The following is a 17,659-nucleotide window of genomic DNA, read 5'->3' as shown; positions in this document are numbered from 1 at the left end:
GATGAGTGCAGTGTTTTTTGGCACTCCGCTCGGGTCCTGAGCCCAGCGGAGCTACGTTTCTGGTCGCCTGGAACCGCTCCGTGACCGTGCCTGGGAGCTGCGTCCTGAGGGGTGGGTCTGGGCCGTGGGAGCTGTAGTTATACCGGGCAGTTCGCCAGCTGGGTCTGGCGCTGGGGAGGCCGAAGATTGCTGGGAAAGAAGGGGCAGTGCAGGGAGGCCAGGGTGGGGGCTAGCCCGGGGCGTCCTCCCCGCCGCTCCACCTCCGCATGATACAAAAGGTCCTCTGTCCTCGCTACAGGCAGCAGGGAAAGGATCGGGGCGGTGGCTCCTCTACGCTCCCTGGTTTTGTCTGCAAAGGAAACAGACTGTGGCTCGGTGGCTATCCTCTTATCTCCCAGTCTCTACAAAGCCCAAGAATACAGCCAGAGGAACCCTGAAAATCTGACCCCAGTCCGCAGGCACAGCTGCAGCGCCCACCAGCGGTGCAGCCAGCGGGGATAGGACTCCAGCACTCGGAGGGCGGCAGCAGAGAGCCCTTTAAGGGGAGGGGCCAGTTTTCCCTAGGACCGCCTCCTCCGATTTGACTCAGCGCTTGCTGGACTGGCTCGCGCCTCCGCCAACCGCTTTTTCGTTTCCTTCCCGTCTCTTCCCTGGTGACCCCGGAAGTGGAAGTAACCGTAGGTCGGTGGCCACGGCGGGGACGGAAGGCGGAAGCTGAGCGTGAGCGGGAGGCGGAGCCGGGGGAGCTGCTCTCGTAGCTCCCCCTGGCCCTAGGCCCAGCTGCTGGAGGGGGAGGAGTTACCGCCGCTCTTCCGGTACGTTACCTTTACCCCCTCTACCCAGCCCAAGGGTTTCCTGGATGTCTTTCTCAGCTGCAACCCTAAGCTCGGTCCCCCAGGTTTTTCTTAAGAGCCGCGAGGTCCCCACCCTTTCGGGTAGCCTGCGGCACCCCTTTCCGGTCGTCTTTCCCTTTTTCCCCCACGAGTAACCCTAGGACCACACCCTTTACGGTACCTCCCTCTTTCCCAAATTTTGGTTTGTAGCTTTCTGGGGGAAGAAGAAAAACTAAGGGGATTTGGAGGAGGGGAGGGAGCATGGTTGTGGTTAATGGAGTATTTGCTTATTGCTGGGGACAACGAACGCTCCAGAAGAATCTGAGAAAACAAGGGAGGTGGGTGCATTAACTGTATCCCCAATTTAAGATTATTTAGCCCCTCTCTTTGTGTCCTATACTTGATCATCCCCACCTTAATACCTTTGTTACAGGCCTCAGAACTTACCATGATGGCTGTGACCTAAAATCCTCAGGAAGCCCCGGGGTCATGGCCCAGAAGCACCCCGGAGAAAGAGGGTTGTGTGGAGCCCACCACAGTGGTGGCGCCTCCCTCAGGACTTTAGGATCCTCTGTGGACCCTGAAATACTTTCATTCTCAGGACTCAGGGACTCAGCGAGGCCTGCTTCTAATGGTACCCGCTGCCTCACAGAGCACTCTAGTCCTAAGTACACACAGCCCCCAAACCCAGCCCACTGGTCGGATCCAAGCCATGGCCCCCCAAGGGGTCCAGGACCCCCTAGGGATGGAGAGGACCCTGATCAGAGTGAGGCATCTTCAGAAGAAGAGTCAGGAGTGGACCAGGAACTCTCAAGAGAGAATGAGGCTGGGTACCAGGAGGATGGGAACCCTTCTTTTCTTTCCATTCCATCTGCTTGCAACTGCCAGGGAACCCCTGGAATCCCTGAAGGGCCTTACTCTGAGGGAGGAGATAGCTCTTCTAGCAACTTTTGCCACCATTGTACCTCTCCAGTTTTGGGGGAAGATGAAGAGTTGGAAGAGGAATATGATGATGAGGAAACTCTTAAGTTCCCCAGTGATTTTTCACGTGTGCCCAGTGGAAAGAAACCACCCCGGAGACAGCGGCACCGCATTCCAGCCAAGGAGGATACTCGGGAAGGTGGACGCAGAGATCCCAGGTCCCCTGGCCGACATAGGCTGGGCCGGAAACGAAGTCAAGCAGATAAGCGCAGAGGCCTGGGATTATGGGGAGCAGAGGAACTGTGTCAGCTTGGACAGGCAGGCTTCTGGTGGCTGATTGAACTGCTGGTATTGGTGGGAGAGTATGTGGAAACTTGTGGCCATCTCATCTATGCATGCAGGCAGCTGAAAGGCAGTGATCTGGACCTTTTTCGAGTCTGGGTGGGAGTCTGGGCAGGGCGGCTGCGGGGCTGGGCCCAGGTGATGTTCCAATTTATGAGCCAAGGATGTTGCTATGGGGCAGGGCTATTAACCCGTTTTCTTAGGCTACTGGGTGCTTTGCTCCTCTTGGCTCTGGCCCTCTTGTTGGGCTGTCTACAGTTGGGCTGGCGGTTTCTGGTGGGACTGGGTGACAGGTTAGGCTGGAGGGGTAAAGCCACTTGGCTCTTTTCTTGGCTGGATTTTCCCACCCTGCAGCGTTGCCTGATTCTGCTGAGAGATAGCAGGCCATGGCAACAGTTGGTAAAAATGTTTCAGTGGGGTTGGCTGGAGTTGCCTTGGGTCAAGCCAAGGACTGACAGGCAGGGGAATGCACCTATAGCTGGTGGTCGCTACTGCCAGCCTGAAGAAGAAGTGGCTCGACTCTTGACCATGGCTGGGGTTCCTGAGGATGAGTTAAACCCTTTCCATGTGTTGGGGGTTGAAGCCACAGCATCAGATACTGAACTGAAGAAGGCCTATAGGCAGCTGGCAGTGATGGTGAGTATTTTTCCCTTCTGTTTCCTTTTCCTCTTTTGTTAAATTTTATTTTCTATTCCAATTTTAGGGAGAGTAGAATAAAGAGAAGGCAGAGTAAAAAGTCAACTTGAAGCTGGAGTAACTTTAATTCTTAGGAAACAGTCATAAAGACTTTTTCACTATGGGATCTGACTTTCCCTTCATTTTAAGTTTATTGTCATGAGATTCTTAATAAAAAGAAATGAACCTAGTGGTTCAATGTTGGACCACTCACCCTGGAATTTCCAGGTGAAGTCCCTCTAACTAGGGTGGAGAAAAGGCCTAGTCAGATAGCCTGTCAATTCCTCTACCTTGAACAAAAGAGGGTTTTTTGAACATGGGGAAATCCAGCTATCTGTCCCAGAGAGGCAAATGTGGACCTAGAGTGGGAAAGTTCAGGAAATGCATGTGATTATTCCAGGACCAGGTGAAAGGAAACGTATTTCAGGACCAGCAATATAGAGTGGGAAAAGGAAAGAGAACAGAGCATAAACCATAGAGAGGCGTGTGCATATGTATGTCATACGTGAAGATACAGCTGTATGTTTTTTTTTTAATTATTTTTTAATGTTTATTTAGAGTGTGAGCAGGGGAGGGGCAGAGAGAGAGGGGGAGAGCGAATCCCAAGCAGGCTCCACACTGCCAGTACAGAGCCCAATGCGAGGCTTGATCTCACTAACTGTGAGATCATGTGACCTGAACTGAAACCAAGAGTCTGATGCTTAATTGACTGAGCGAGCCTTAAGTAATCTCTACACCCAACTTGGGGCTTGAACCCACAACCCTGGGATCAAGAGTCATAATTGCCTTAATGACTGAGCTGGTCAGGCACCCCAAGATAGGGTTGCTTTTGTTGATAAGGGGGCGTGGTACAGATGGTAGTTGTGATGCCCCATATGCTTCAGGGAAATGGTTTAACACGAGCATGCAATCAAATTGCTATTAGTAGATATTAGGTAATTATTTTTAGATGTGATGATTATTGCTATTTTCTGTAAGTTAAACTATATTATGAATATTAAGTAATGTGTGTAAATTCCATTGGGGGCCTATTTGAGTGTATGGAACTGGACTGGTAAAAAATCATGGTGTGTAAATTACCTCAATGATTGCATGACACCAAATAGGAATGAGTAACCAAGGTGTCCATTAACTATTCAAGACACAGTAATATACCAGGTGTGTAACTTAGCAGAGGACTAAATTAGTTTGGTGGGAAATTGATGCCCCTTAGTGGATAGACGGGGCCATATTCTTAAGAGTGGGGAACAACAGCTTACACTCAGTTCGATACTAGTAGTAGAGCTCTTTTCTCCCTTTCATGTCTTTCTTTTTTTTTAAGTTTATTTTTATTTTTTGAGGGAGAGAGCACACACAAGCGGGAGAGGGGCAGAGAGAGAATCCTAAGCAGGCTCATGGGGCTGGATCCCATGACAACGAGATCATGACCTGAGCCAAAACCAAGAGTTGGCCGCTCAACCAAACCCAACCCAACCCAACCCAACCCAACCCAACCCAACCCACTGAGCCACCCAGGCGCCCCTCACTTTCATGTCTTTTAGCAGATAATCCTCTCTTGGGAAATATTGTCACAAAATTTTTCATTTTCAACTTGCTTTCTTGGAGTAGAGATGGAGTTAAGTCCCCCAATCTTCAACACACCTGTAACACATGTAAGAATTCTTCCTTGTTCTGGGCCAGTGTCTGTGGGCTTCTTTTACGGAACCTCTCACTGCCCTTATGAGGCCCCAGAGTGACCATGACTAAAAGGCTGTTCTCTAAGCTTGGATATGTGGGAGATTTAGCAGCATTCTATTTATTTGGCATCATCAGGAGACTAGCTTTATTCTGTGCTTTTGGAAAATAAGGGTGGGAACAATCAAGAAGCTGTAGGAAGTAAGGATACTATTTGTCCTAGAGAAAAGGTTGAAAAGTGGGTAAAAGGCCTGTGAGGATCACAATATGCTATATTTCATTTCTGGGACAGAAAGGCAAACTGTTGTAGGAAGTATATATGAGAATTTTCTAGTTAAAAAAGAATGAGTTTGAGGATATAATATCCTTGGAATTCTTTATGATTGATGATAAAGCTAAAATGTGAGGGCTTAGTATATGTATACCAGGTAGCGTATACATCCCTGTTTGCCTGGGATTGAGGGTTTCCTGAGACATGAACTTTCAGTGCTAAAATTGGGACAATCCCAAGCACACTGAGATGGTGGATCACCGTAATGCCAAATTCTGTACTATGTACATCATGTGTATTCTCATTCGATACTTCCAATAATCCGTGATAGATACAATATTCTAGGTCATATAGCTAATAGTGACAGACCTGGGTCTTGATCCTATAACTATTTGCAGAGCTAGAGCAATTACTTATCTAGGTGTATTGACTCTCCAAAAGGGTAGTCAAAGAGAACACTTTGGTAAGAGGTTATTTTGACCTAAGATGGGGAGAGAGTTGGAATGGATTTGTGAGGAAATCTTTGTCTTGGTAGGTTCATCCTGACAAAAATCATCATCCCCGGGCCGAGGAGGCCTTCAAGGTTTTGCGGGCAGCTTGGGACATTGTCAGCAATCCTGAAAGGCGGAAGGAATATGAGATGTAAGTGGGAAATAGGAAATTGTAAGTGGAAAATAGGAAAGTGGGGTAAATGAGTTATCTTCAGTAGTAGAGGTCCCTGGACTTGTGGCTGGAGGAGGCTCTCTGAGGTGGAGGGAATTGGGGTTGCTTATCTTTCTAGCTGGCCAGGAGCCTCAAGAGGCTAAAATATTCATCTCCCTTTGTCCCTTGCTCAATACCCTCTCATTTACAAAGGCTTTCTTCTCTTAGGAAACGAATGGCAGAGAATGAGCTGAGCCGGTCGGTGAATGAGTTTCTGTCCAAGCTGCAGGATGACCTCAAAGAGGCAATGAACACTATGATGTGCAGCCGATGCCAGGGAAAGCATAGGTATGAAATAGGACAGGAATGGGACAGCCACAACTTAGGGATTGGGTAGCCAAAGACCTCCTTGTATTTCTGGTAGTTGGGGGATATAGATGATGAGTAAAAAGACCCTGAGGTTTCTGCTTTTGCCATCGTATCAAGAGATTGGGGATTTGAATTAGCAATAAAAAAAAAAGTAGTTATTTTTAGATTTAATATAGAAGGCTGAGGGTAAGGGTGTTTGTAGGCATATGTAACAACTGAGTGGAGATAATTTTAGATCTTTCAGCCATCTTTGTTAATAACGATGATATTAGGGGTGCCTGGGTGGCTCAGTCGGTTGAGCGTCTGACTTCGGCTCGGGTCATGATCTCACAGTTTGTGGGTTCGAGTCCTGCGTCGGGCTCTGTGCTGACAGCTGAGAGCCTGGAGCCTGCTTCGGATTCTGTGTCTCCCTCTCTCTGCCCCTAATCCACCCGCATTCTGTCTCTGTCTTTCAAAAACAAACAACAACAAAAAAAGATATTATACACTTGATCTTAGCCAAAAGGCTGAGAAGTGATCACAATGGTGATACTATAGCAACACCGTAGGCTTGACAAATTAAGGAATTTTTGTTGTTGTGTTGGGTTGTAGGAGGTTTGAAATGGACCGGGAACCTAAAAGTGCCAGATACTGTGCTGAGTGTAATAGACTGCATCCTGCTGAGGAAGGAGACTTTTGGGCAGAGTCAAGCATGTTGGGCCTCAAGATCACCTATTTTGCGCTAATGGATGGAAAGGTGTATGACATCACAGGTATACTTCTGTTCTCTAGAAATATGGGCTTACGTACGCTCAAAACTATAATGTTTTGGCTAATTACTTCTCATGCTTGCAGAGTGGGCTGGATGCCAGCGTGTGGGAATCTCCCCAGATACTCATAGAGTCCCCTATCACATCTCATTTGGTTCTCGGATTCCAGGCACCAGTGGGCGGCAGAGGTAAGTGTTATTTCTTTCAACAATCTACCTGCTATTCTAGTTCTGAGTATGATTTCAGACGACATGCCGTTTAGGACACCTAGATGTCTCACCCTTAAGAAGTCTGGCAACTGACTTAGTATGTCTTTAACTTAGGTATAAACAGGTAACAATATAACTCAGTATTTCTTGCCTCGTTATGTTTTCTATTGTCCCTTCAGAGCAGCCCCAGAAGCCCCTCCTGCAGACCTTCAGGATTTCTTGAGCCGGATCTTTCAAGTACCCCCAGGCCAGATGTCCAATGGGAACTTCTTTGCAGCTCCTCAGCCTGGCCCTGGGGCCACTGCAGCCTCTAAGCCCAACAGCACAGTACCCAAGGGAGAAGCCAAACCGAAGCGGCGGAAGAAAGTGAGGAGGCCCTTCCAACGATGACACCCCTTCTCTTCTTTCCTCAGATCAATGTCAGGGAGTCAAAAGGGCTGTGTATAGCACAGGATGGAGTTTTGATTTGTTTATTTTTAAATACTGAAAAAAGGGAAAATTTTAAGTTCAAATTGTTCACTCAGTACCTGTAGGAAGCCCCAGAACCACTCTCCCTCCTCCACCAGCACCTAGGAACTGAAACTTGTCTTTAGACAATACCAAAGAAATAGGGGGTGGCTAGAGCAAAGAACCTAGAGCCTGGATCTGGGCTGGACAGTATCTCCCATGGTAGCATGGGAACTGGGTATTTCCCTGGGGTCTGTATGCCTTTGTCTTTTGCTTCTAGAGCAGATGACACTTCCCCCCCCTCTTTTAAAACTGTAAGTCTATCTGATTTCCTGACCCATTTCAGGAGGGAGCCCCCTCCTTTACCCCAACATACTAGTTAAAAGACAGAACAAGAAAGCATGTAGCCCTAATTATAGGAGATTATACATAGAATTCAAAGAGTGGGAACTCTACATTTTTCCTGACATTCACCTTGTGGGTAATCACCCAACTTCATGCTTGTTGCTGCAGGGATGGCCAAAACTGATAATTTTTAAAAAGCAGACTCATGCCCTCTGCCCTTGGGTGAGAGGGAAGGAAAAAGGGGCTCCCAGCAGCCCCTTTATGATCCAAGGGTTTGTATTTTTTTAAGTTTGTTCATATTTGTATGTACATATCTATTTAAAGCCAGGGGATTATCTTTCTATAAATATATAACTGGCAACCTGTATCTTCCCTTTCTTCTTTGCCCATATAGTGGAGCCCTTTTTCTCACTTGAGAATCCTTTTCCTACTCTTAGCTGAGAGTGAAGGGCATCTCCTACTGGACCAAGGGAGAGGGGATTAAAAAAAAAAAAAAACCTTAGAGAAGTTTTATACAGAAAGTTACTGTCATTTCTTCCCCAGTCTTATGAGACATCTCCCAACCCTTCATGCTGACCGAACTGTAGTCATATCTGAAAAAAAATTATCTTTATTATAAGGAAAATACACAGTAAAACAAAGCTGGAAGGTAGTGGGAGTGGAAGATCTAGAAAAACTTAAATCACCAAACAAGCTGCCCAAACTTGGCTTCCTTCTGTGGAAAAAAGAGTGATTTGGCCCTTATCTTTCCCGCCTTTCCTGATTTAAAGAAACCTGCTGTTAGCAGGGCTGGGCCCAGGGAGGCCCATTTTCCTATCTGTTCTCTTCCTGGGAGTTTGGGAAAGGTGGTATAGTTCTCAGGCTTTCAAGATACGGAAGACAGTATGGAGAAGGAAAGGATGTTACAGCCCTTTGGTCCAGTGTCATCCCCAGCCCCATCCTTCAGTATTTGTTGATGCCAAAGAGACGAACCCCATGGAATTGGGGTAACTTAGGCAGCAGTACACTGAGCAATGAGGCTGTATTGATGAGGAAGTGAGCAGCATCATACTTGGTGTAGAAGCTGGCGAGGAGGTAGCTGTGGAGAGAAGAAATGGGTTGAATGAAGCTGGCCTTCCCTATCCGTATTTATGCCTTTCCAGTGACTTTCTCTTCTATTTTAAATGACCAGTTTTATTGCATGTAGTCCTAGAATATCTGAAAATATTCCGGTCACTTTAACAGTGTTTACTTTGGGGTTGGGGAGATAATCAGATGACACCTTTAACTGGAGATTAAGTTAGAGTGTTTTTTAATTGTTAATGACATGTGGCAAATGACAGCTGAAGCCTATATGTCAGAGTCCCTTTGTTTCCATTCCCAACAGTTTTCACAGATTTATATAATCTCTGCTTTATTCATTCACTTCCTCTGGAAGTGTAACACCATTTGGTTTTACTTGGCATTTTCTTAGTCCTTTCTCCATTCCCCTACCACCAAAGGGACAGCAAAGAAAATCTATTTACTGTCTTCCATTTCTTTACTGCTCTTCCTAGATTTAGATCATACCTTATCTTCAAAGTGTTTAAGTGCGTAGTCTGCTTTTTTAAAACTTCCCTGTGGGTGTTTGTACTTGGCACTTGGAGCATTTCCCACCTCTCCCCCTGGACTCACAGTACAATAGGAGAGATGCTGAGGAATTTGCGGGAAGAGGTAAATTGGAGCCCGTAGTCCATCTGTTCCCAGTGTGTCAGTAGCCGAGCCTTTCCTTGGTCAGGGGTCTCAAAGGGTGTCCCTTTCACAGTATGTAAGAAGACATACATAGCCTGGGAAGAGGGATGGGGGCAGTGTGAGGAGGCAGAAAATGGTCCTTCAGCCCAAGAATTACACTGAGATCCCCAAAGGAAGACATACATCCCCAAATAATTGGTGCTTTTGGTTTTGGTTGGGAAAAGCCTGGGTTAGGTATAATGGTGTGGTTTAGTGCTCACCAAGTTATGGATGACGTTGGTCAGGGTCCAGACAACAGGAATGCTGAAGAAGGGGATGCTGAGTAGAACCACATGCAGCAGTCCTACCAAGATGATGTAGGCCAGCCAGATGCCCCGGCTATTCATCACTCGAGTGTTGGGGTTCACTTCACTGTGTGCCACCCCTACATTCATCCTACCACAGTGGGGGATCAGGCAGGAGTCCTACTCAATTTCCTCTCCACCTCTTTGAGTTTGTTCCCCCAAGTTGTCTCCTGTATAGTCCAAATCCCCTGACCTCTATTGGGAATGAAGGAACTTCCCCCACTGCGCACAAAGGAAAAACTGAAGACTTAGGGAAGAAAACTTGAAAGACGAGATGGGTCCTCTCTACTCTTCAAGACATTAATAGTAATCTTTACTCTGATCCTTGCACTTCAACTATAACTTGAAGGGGCACGCCTAGGCTTGGGCAGGGACTTCAAGCAGCAAGGGAAACAGGTATCTCACTTTCCTGAAGAAGCTTATAAGAAATCAGAGAGAGGTTACATGCACCAGAATTTCATTAGAAGGTCATGGGAAACAAGGAGCCACTGAGAAACGTTGTGGTAATAAAACTACTTCTAATTCCCACCTTTTCCTCTGGGGCTTGCCCGTCCTGTCTCTCCTCCCCTTGGCATGTGAGCAGGCAGCATCCCAATTCCTTCTTTCAAGCGTCGGGCGCTGCCAAGTATTTACCCGTGACTTTTGGATTGAGCTACGAAGGGACCTGCGCTCAGCATCCTGAGAGATGGAGCCCTTTCCCCGAGTCCAGGGGCGGCTCTGAGCGTCTGAACCTGGCTCCTTGAAGTCGTGCTAACTCTAAACTTGAGGTCTGTTTGGGAAGCAGATCTCGTCCCTCCCCCTTAAATTCCTCACACCCTGGTATGAAACCACCCCAAGCTCCTCCCAGCTTCCCTCTCTCGTTTGTCGTTCATTGGCTGTTCTCAAGGCTCTCTTCAGAGCTCCTCTCTCGGTATTTAACTCGCCGCTGCTCTGTCTCCCTCCTCCCCCCCACCTTTCGGCCCTCACCACTTTTCCTCAGCACCCCTTTCCTGTCGGCCGTCCGCCCCTACCTGCTGGCTTCAGAAGCCCGTGGGGCTCGAGGCGCGGCGATCGCTTCCACACCTGCGGTCTCCAGGAAGCAGCCGCCCTCGCCCATCTGCCCTCTTTCTATTGGTGGAACAGAATCGGCGCTGCCACCACCCATTGGTTGGCAGTTTGCAATGGAGCCGCGCAATTGGTCTCCATTTCCGCCGGTCGGGAAGTGCGGAACCCGCCCCTCTCCCTGTCCCACCTTTTGAGAGAGGTGGGGAAAGCTGCCTGGAAGAGCGAGAGCGACGTCAGCTGTTGACTAATGGAAAGAGCTGATAGTGTGAGGTGGGAGTAAGAGTGGCAGCGATTGGTCGGCCGTGGTTGTCTGCGCCTAGGCGGGAGCTCCTGGAAGCCGAGGCTGCGGGTGGGGGCCTGGTGGACTGGAGGGGTAACAAGATGGCGTCGGAGACGGTGGAGCTCCATAAGCTGAAGGTACCGTGAGGCGGGGAAGGGCTGAGTTGGACTTTGCTGGGACTGAATTCTGCTGGGTGGCTTGCGCCTTTTCCTACGTGTTCACCTTGCAGGCTTTTCCACTTCGTTTTCTGGCTCCCGCCGTAGTTCTTTTCTTTTGTGCCTCCCTACGTCCCCGCTACGCCTTCCCCAATTTTCCATTTCTCCGCATGGTTTTACGGTATCTTTGTTGTTTTGACTCTTTCTTCATCGTTGTCTCATCTGTGTCACTTCCCCACCGGGTGTGCAAGTGCTTTCAACCTGTTATACCCCCTTCTCGTTTCTCGTCAGAGCTGCATTACGTCAATGGTCCCCTCCTCTTTGCCCCGTGCTGGAGCCAGGACCCCTATCTCTTCCTTGGATTGATGCTTCCCAGTCTGTTGTCCAGAGCCGCGATTGCGGTTAGCAGATGGCACCTTTGTGTTTTCCGCCCATCCAGGTCTCAGACAGGAGCCAAAAAATGCTTCCACTCCTTTTTTTTTTTTTTCTTTTTTCTTTTAGGTGGGGTCACGCCTTCGGAGCTAACTTTGCAATTTGAGGAGAGGCCTCAGAAGCTAGGCCTCTCCATAGAAGCCAGGGGTTTCGAGACCTAAAGGGTTAGTAAAGGCACAGATAGGTCAGATTTAAAAGTTTTTCGAATTCTCCCACGCGCTTCTCCGCCCGCCAGCCTTACCCCCTACCCTTACCCCTTACCACTAGAGAGACAACTCAGTCATAGCTGTTAATATTTTGGGAAAGCATTTCCGAGGTTAGCTTTAGCTCTTCCCATTTCACGTTGCGGATGGACCCGGACCCTGCATCTCTTGGTGTCACCACTGGGTGACACTCTCAGTCACAGGGTGGTTTTAAGTTGTATCTTTGAGGAATGTTGGTAGCTTCGACACATTGAGATTGTTATTTTTCTAGAAGAAAAGAGTAATTTTAGGGCGAATTAAGAGGACTTCTTTAGTTGTCCATTTGTGGTTTCACAAGTAGCTTTCCCATCAGATGTTTTGGTCTTGTTTTGGTCACATCCTGGGAACCTTAGACAAACCGGGCTGATTTAGCCAAAGCTAAAAACTGATGCTTTAAAGCTTGATGAGCTTAAATAAAGACATAAGGAGAATAAGTGTAGGGAGGACACATACTAGTTGACACCAATTAACCTTTCTGTGAAAACTGGTTTCTTACTCATGGATTCTAAATTGTGCTAGTGGGTTTTCATGGATCACGGAGTTACTGTTAAATTGGTGGCACTGAAATGTGTAGATCATATTTGTGGTCTCCTAATATGAGTAAAAAAAATTGAGTAACCACCTCTGTCATATGTGTAGTTACTTAAATAAATTGTGTTCTGCCATAATGTTATGTATGTTATAAAGCATGCACAGGAAAGAAAGTTTTGAGTGAATGAGATAAAAAGGAAATATGAATAGAAGATTTAATATTTTCTTTTTATTCCACTTTTGAAATCACTGGAGTAAGTCACCAGCTGTATGACTTGCCTTTATGGATTTTATATTGGTTTATGGAGTGATTCTTTCTATGCGATCTGTTTTGTCAGGTGTGTATTAAATTTGATATTGATAGGATAATGTCCTCTGACCTGATTTCGGGTTTTATAGTCTGAGAGAACATGAGGCACTCCTGACAGCCTGAAAAAGATTCACTCTTTTAATCACATTTGCTTGTCTTTGCTTTTTCTCTAGAGCACTTCTTAACCTTTTGGAGGTCACAGATATCTTTGAAACTCTGATGAAAGGTATGGACCCTTTCCCCAGAAAAAGGCATGTACACATACTTTGCATGCGATTTGAGGGGCTTCATAAAACTACCTTGTAGCCCTGAGGAGTCCGTGGACCTCTGGTTAAGAACCTATGCCTTTAATTCTGACTTCCGGGACAGTTAATGTTTGGTTCCACTGGCGATCTTGATGGAGTGATCCTGATTTTTGGGTTGACTTAGAGTTTTATCTCTTTTTTAAAAACTCCTCCCAGTTTTATAAAAAGAATTTGGGGCCTTAGTATGGAGTCCCAGAAGAAAGAAACAAGCTTTGAAGTAAGAGGGGAAAGTATTAATTGGATTGATATGTAAGTCCACATCAACAGCAAATTTCTGAAGATTTTGTAGAAATGCAGTCATTCTAACACAGAAAGAGACTGAATGTGGATGAAAATGCCTTGAATTATAATAGTACCAAATTTATAGTCCATGCTGAAAACAGGGACTACTGCAAAGAGAACCACAAGGGTGTATAGTATAGTGTTAGATAATATTGAAGCATAAAGCGCATGTGTGTTGGTGGTTGAAGATAGTTTGGAAAGCAGGTGAACTTTGTAACCATAAAGGTGGAATGGAGTGATGTTGAAAAGGGCCTTTTGACTTGTGTAAGGTGATTGTTTTTTGTCATGCAGGTGGAAGGTGAGGAGCCTTTGAAAATTTGAAAGGAAGAGCTGATATGATCAGTTGTTGTTCTTTTGGCAGTATGGAGGATGGGGTCTGGAGACAGAGATTTTTACCAGTTAGATTTTCATTATAGTAGTCACTCCGCTGCTTAAAACCTTTTAATTATAGGGACGTCTGGGTGGCTTAGTTGGTTAAGAATCTGACTCTTGGGGCGCCTGGGTGGCTCAGTCGGTTGAGCGTCTGACTTCGGCTCAGGTCATGATCTCACAGCTCCTGAGTTCAAGCCCCGTGTCGGGCTCTGTGCTAACAGCTCAGAGCCTGGAGCCTCCTTCAGATTCTGTGTCTCCTCCTCTCTCTGCCCCTCCCAGGCTCATGCTCTGTTTCTCTTGCTCTTTCAAAAATAAATAAACGTTTAAAAAAATAAAAAAAAAGAATCTGACTCTTGATTTCGGCTCAAGTCATTATCTCACAGTTCCTGAGATGGAGTCCTGTGTTGGGCCCTGAACTGATAGCATGGAGCCTGCTTGGGATTCTCTCTCTCCCTCTGTCTCTTCCCCTTCCCTGCTCATGCGCATCCTCTCTCTCTCTCTCTCAAAATAAATGAACTTAAAAAAAGAAAACAACTTTTAATTATATTCTTATAAATCCAGCTTAGTTTCTTACACTCCCAACCACAGTGGCTTGATTTTGTTTCATTCCTCAGAATGACTGTGTTAATTACTAACACTTAGCATTTACTATGTTGCAAGATCTGGTTGAAGCTACTTACATAGGTTAACTGATGTAATTCTCAAAATAACCCTGTAAGGTAAATGCCTCTATTATTCTCATTTCAAAATGAGAAAATTGGAAGCTCAGAGAGATTAACTGAGTAACTTGCCCCCTAGGTTGCAGAGCTAATAAGTGGTGGCTCAAATCCAAATAGCCTGTCCCCCAGATTTGTGTTTTTTTTTTAATTTTTAATGTTTATTTTTGAGAGAGACAGAGAAGCAGAGCACGAGCTGGGGAGGGGCAGAGAGAGGGAGAGACACAGAATCCAAAGCTGGCTCCAGGCTCTGAGCTGTCAGCACAGAGCCTGACATGGGGCTGGAACTCATAAACTGTGAGATCATGACCTGAGCTGGAGCTGGACACTTAACCGACTGAGCCACCCAGGCTTCCCTCCAGATTTGTGTTCTTAATCACTGCACTACAGCCTGTCTTACCTCGGAACCCAGAACTGTTATACATGCTTTTGGCTGTAGTGCTCCTGCCACTCCCATCCCCCATACCTTTGTCTAATTAACTAATTAACTGCTAGTTCCCTTCCGATACCAGCCAAACATCATTTACCCAAGGAACCCTTAGGTAGGATAAGTTCTCCATATCCACACACATGATTTGACTACTTTTTAAATGCTTTCATGGGACCCTGTACTTTTTTTTTTAAAGTAGACTCCATGCCTAATGTGGGGCTTGAACTCACGACCCTGAAATCAAGAGTACATGTTCCACCGACTGAGCCACCCAGGTGCCCTGTATGCTGTACTTTTTTATGTTAATTAAACATTATATTAATGATCATTGATTGCCTTGTTTTTGTTTTTGTTTTTGTTTTTTACCAGATTGTAAACTTCATGTGGGCAAGAACTCTTTTATCTTTTGTTTATGATTATTTCCTTGTATCTAAGATAATGCTTGATGGAATGGGTGTTCAATAACTGTCAAGTGAATAAACAGTAAAATCTGAAATAAGGTAGTGGCTATTACAATGGGAGTAAATGAGTAAATTTGAAAGAAATTTGGGATATAAAACTGTAAGTATGTATAGATCAGTTAGATGTAGGAGGAATGAAAGATGAATCCAAGGTTTGAGTAGTCTAGGTTGAGAGAAGAGGAAGAAGTCAGTTTTGTGGAACAGAGAAGATAAGTTCAGTTTTTGGCTTAAGTGTCTTTGAGATTTGCACTTGGAGATGTCTAATAGTCAGTTGCAAATGTGGGTCTCTAGTTCAAGAGCTGAGGGCTGATAGGAAAGGTTTGCAACTTACTCAAAATATTTATGGAGTACCTACCACGTGTGCTACCATAGGTTTTGAACATATAGCAGTGAACAAAGCAGATGAAATTCTTGCTGTCATGGAGTTTATATTTTAGTGGGGGAAGTCTCAATAAATAAAATTTATAGTATGTCAAATAGTGATAAGGTCTGTAGAGAAAAATAGTAAAGGGGTTAGGTAGTAGTACAGTGGGACTAAGGGTATTAAAATTTTAAAAAGGGTGACTAGGGAAGGTCTTGGTGAGAAGGTGATGTCAAAGCAGAGACTCAGATGTGAAGTTGGGAGTCTTACATGCAAAGTGTTATAAGAAGACCTTTTAGGTGATTAGAACTCTGGCTTACCCTTGAGATAAGCAACCAGTGGGGGATTTTTGAATAGAGAAATGACATGTTTTGACTTTTTTTTTTTTCCTGATTTAAATTTTTAAAAGATCACTCTGGATACTTTGTTGAGAGTAAACTATAATGAGGTGCAAGGGCTGAGAGTTTTTACAGTAATTTGTATCAAAGACCTGAAAGGGTTAGATTCTGGATGCAGTAGATCCCTCCCCCCACCCCCCATTCATAGGAGATATGTTCCAAGACCCCCAATGGCTGCCTAAAATCTAGTGTATGGAAACCTATGTGTATCGTATTTTTTCCTATAAGTATATACTTATAATAAAGTTTAATTTTTACTTGTTTGTTTTCTTTAACATTTACTCATTTTTGAGAGACAGAGCATAGTGGGGGTGGGACAGAGAGGGAGACACAGAATCCAAAGCGGGCTCCAGGATCTGAGCTGTTAGCACAGGGCCCAACGCGGGGCTCAAACTCATGAACCCACAAACCATGAGATCATGACCTGAGCCGAGATTGGATGCCTAACCAACTGAGCCACCCAGGCACCCCATAAAGTTTAATTTTTAAATTAGGTACAGTAAGAGATTAACACAGTAAGTAATAGAATAACTATAATATACTGTAATAAAAGTTATGTCAACGTGGTCTCTCTCAAAATATTGTACTATACTCAACCTTATGATAATGTGAGATGATAAAATGCCTTCGTGCTAAGATGAAGTGAGGTGAATGATGCAGGCATTAGGACATAGTATTAGGCTATTATTGACTTGATGAAGTGTCAGGAGGAGGATCATGTACTTCCGGACTACAGTTGTCCCAGGGTAATTGAAATCACAGAAAGCAAAACTGTGGATGAGTGGGGGACTAATGTTATGTATTTGTTTTATTTTTAAATGTTTACTTATTTTGAAGGGGGGAGGGGCAGAGAGAGAGGGAGAGAGAGATGACCTGAGCTGTAATCAAGACGGACACTTGGGGCACCTGGGTGGCTCGGTTAAGTGTCTGACTTCGGCTCAGGTCATGATCTTGCAGTTCATGAGTTCGAGCCCCAAGTCGGGCTCTGTGCTTATAGCTCAGAGCCTGGAGCCTGCTTCTGATTCTGTGTTTCCCTCTCTCTCTGCCCCTCCCCTGCCTGCTTGTGTGCTCTCTCTCTCTCAAAAATAAAGAAAAACATTTAGAAAAAAGAAAAAAAAGATGGGCATTTAACCTGAGTGAACCACCCATGTGCCCTGGGGGACTACTGTATTTTAAAGCGAAGCTGACAGGATTTGCCAGTGATTGGATTCTGAGATTGAAAAAGCTTTTGAGGGGAGCCTGGGTGGCTCAGCCACCTGGATGGCTCTGTCAGTTGGGCGTCCAACTTCATCTCAGGTCATGATCTCACAGTTCATGAGTTCGAGCCCTGAGTCAGGCTCTGTGCTAACAGCTCAGAGCCTGGAGCTGCTTTGGATTCTGTGTCTCCTTCTTTCTCTCTCTCTCTCTCTCTCTCTCTCTCTCTCTCCCCCCACCCCCACCCCACTTGTGCTCTCTCTCTCAAAAATAAATAAATATTAAAAATAAAGCTTTTGATATAAATGGAATGAGAAGAAGGCCAAAGCAGTCTTAGTGAATATCAGTATTCACAGGGTTAGATGGAAGAAGAGCTAGCAAGGAGAAGATAGAGGGGTGCCTCGGTGGCTCAGTAGGTTAAGTGTCCAACTCTTTTAATTTTTTTTTAATGTTTATTTATTTTTGAGAGAGAGACAGAATGCAAGTGGGTTAGGGCCAGAGAGAGAGGGAGACACAGAATCCGAAGCAGGCTCCAGGCTCCGAGCTGTCAGCACAGAGCCCGGTGCGAGGCACGAACCCACGAGCTGTGAGATCATGACCTGAGTTGAAGTCAGA

The 17,659-nt window shown here is 45.7% G+C and overlaps 3 protein-coding genes across 7 annotated transcripts in view; 2 read left to right on the top strand and 1 right to left on the bottom strand.

Annotated features, from left to right (window-relative positions):
- Positions 1–33: 33 nt before the first annotated feature.
- DNAJC14 (DnaJ heat shock protein family (Hsp40) member C14) lies at positions 34–7,842 on the top strand. 4 transcript variants are annotated; one of them, XM_042946793.1, is made up of 8 exons: positions 34–111; positions 667–815; positions 1,267–2,732; positions 5,252–5,358; positions 5,587–5,706; positions 6,319–6,479; positions 6,562–6,664; positions 6,865–7,842. In XM_042946793.1, exons 3-8 carry the CDS (start codon positions 1,323–1,325, stop codon positions 7,073–7,075), a joined length of 2,112 nt encoding a protein of 703 aa, XP_042802727.1. In that variant the 5' UTR covers positions 34–111; positions 667–815; positions 1,267–1,322; the 3' UTR covers positions 7,076–7,842. The 4 variants fall into 4 exon arrangements, with proteins under 4 accessions (XP_042802727.1, XP_042802726.1, XP_042802729.1 ...); XM_042946792.1 differs by lacking the exon at positions 34–111 and having other exon boundaries at positions 627–815; XM_042946795.1 differs by lacking the exons at positions 34–111; positions 667–815 and adding an exon at positions 829–1,010.
- A 229-nt stretch (positions 7,843–8,071) lies between these two features.
- Positions 8,072–10,752, bottom strand: ORMDL2 (ORMDL sphingolipid biosynthesis regulator 2). Of its 2 annotated transcripts, none has more exons than XM_042946803.1 (4): positions 10,542–10,752; positions 9,448–9,622; positions 9,131–9,282; positions 8,072–8,555 (listed from the first exon to the last, which is right to left on the bottom strand). In XM_042946803.1, exons 1-4 carry the CDS (start codon positions 10,673–10,675, stop codon positions 8,420–8,422), a joined length of 597 nt encoding a protein of 198 aa, XP_042802737.1. In that variant the 5' UTR covers positions 10,676–10,752; the 3' UTR covers positions 8,072–8,419. The 2 variants fall into 2 exon arrangements, with proteins under 2 accessions (XP_042802737.1, XP_042802738.1); XM_042946804.1 differs by having other exon boundaries at positions 9,448–9,949; positions 10,542–10,685.
- Positions 10,753–10,831: 79 nt separating this feature from the next.
- LOC122224662 (SAP domain containing ribonucleoprotein) overlaps positions 10,832–17,659 on the top strand; it is a 49,676-nt gene continuing 42,848 nt past the window's right edge. The window contains exon 1 of the mRNA XM_042946802.1: positions 10,832–10,992. Coding sequence (XP_042802736.1) covers positions 10,957–10,992 — 36 coding nt within the window. The 5' untranslated portion in view covers positions 10,832–10,956. The remainder of the gene's footprint in view (positions 10,993–17,659) is intronic.

The sequence above is a fragment of the Panthera leo genome, chromosome B4, assembly GCF_018350215.1.
Source record: "Panthera leo isolate Ple1 chromosome B4, P.leo_Ple1_pat1.1, whole genome shotgun sequence".
Classification (NCBI taxonomy): domain Eukaryota; kingdom Metazoa; phylum Chordata; class Mammalia; order Carnivora; family Felidae; genus Panthera; species Panthera leo.
This window is presented reverse-complemented; position numbering and strand designations above follow the sequence as displayed.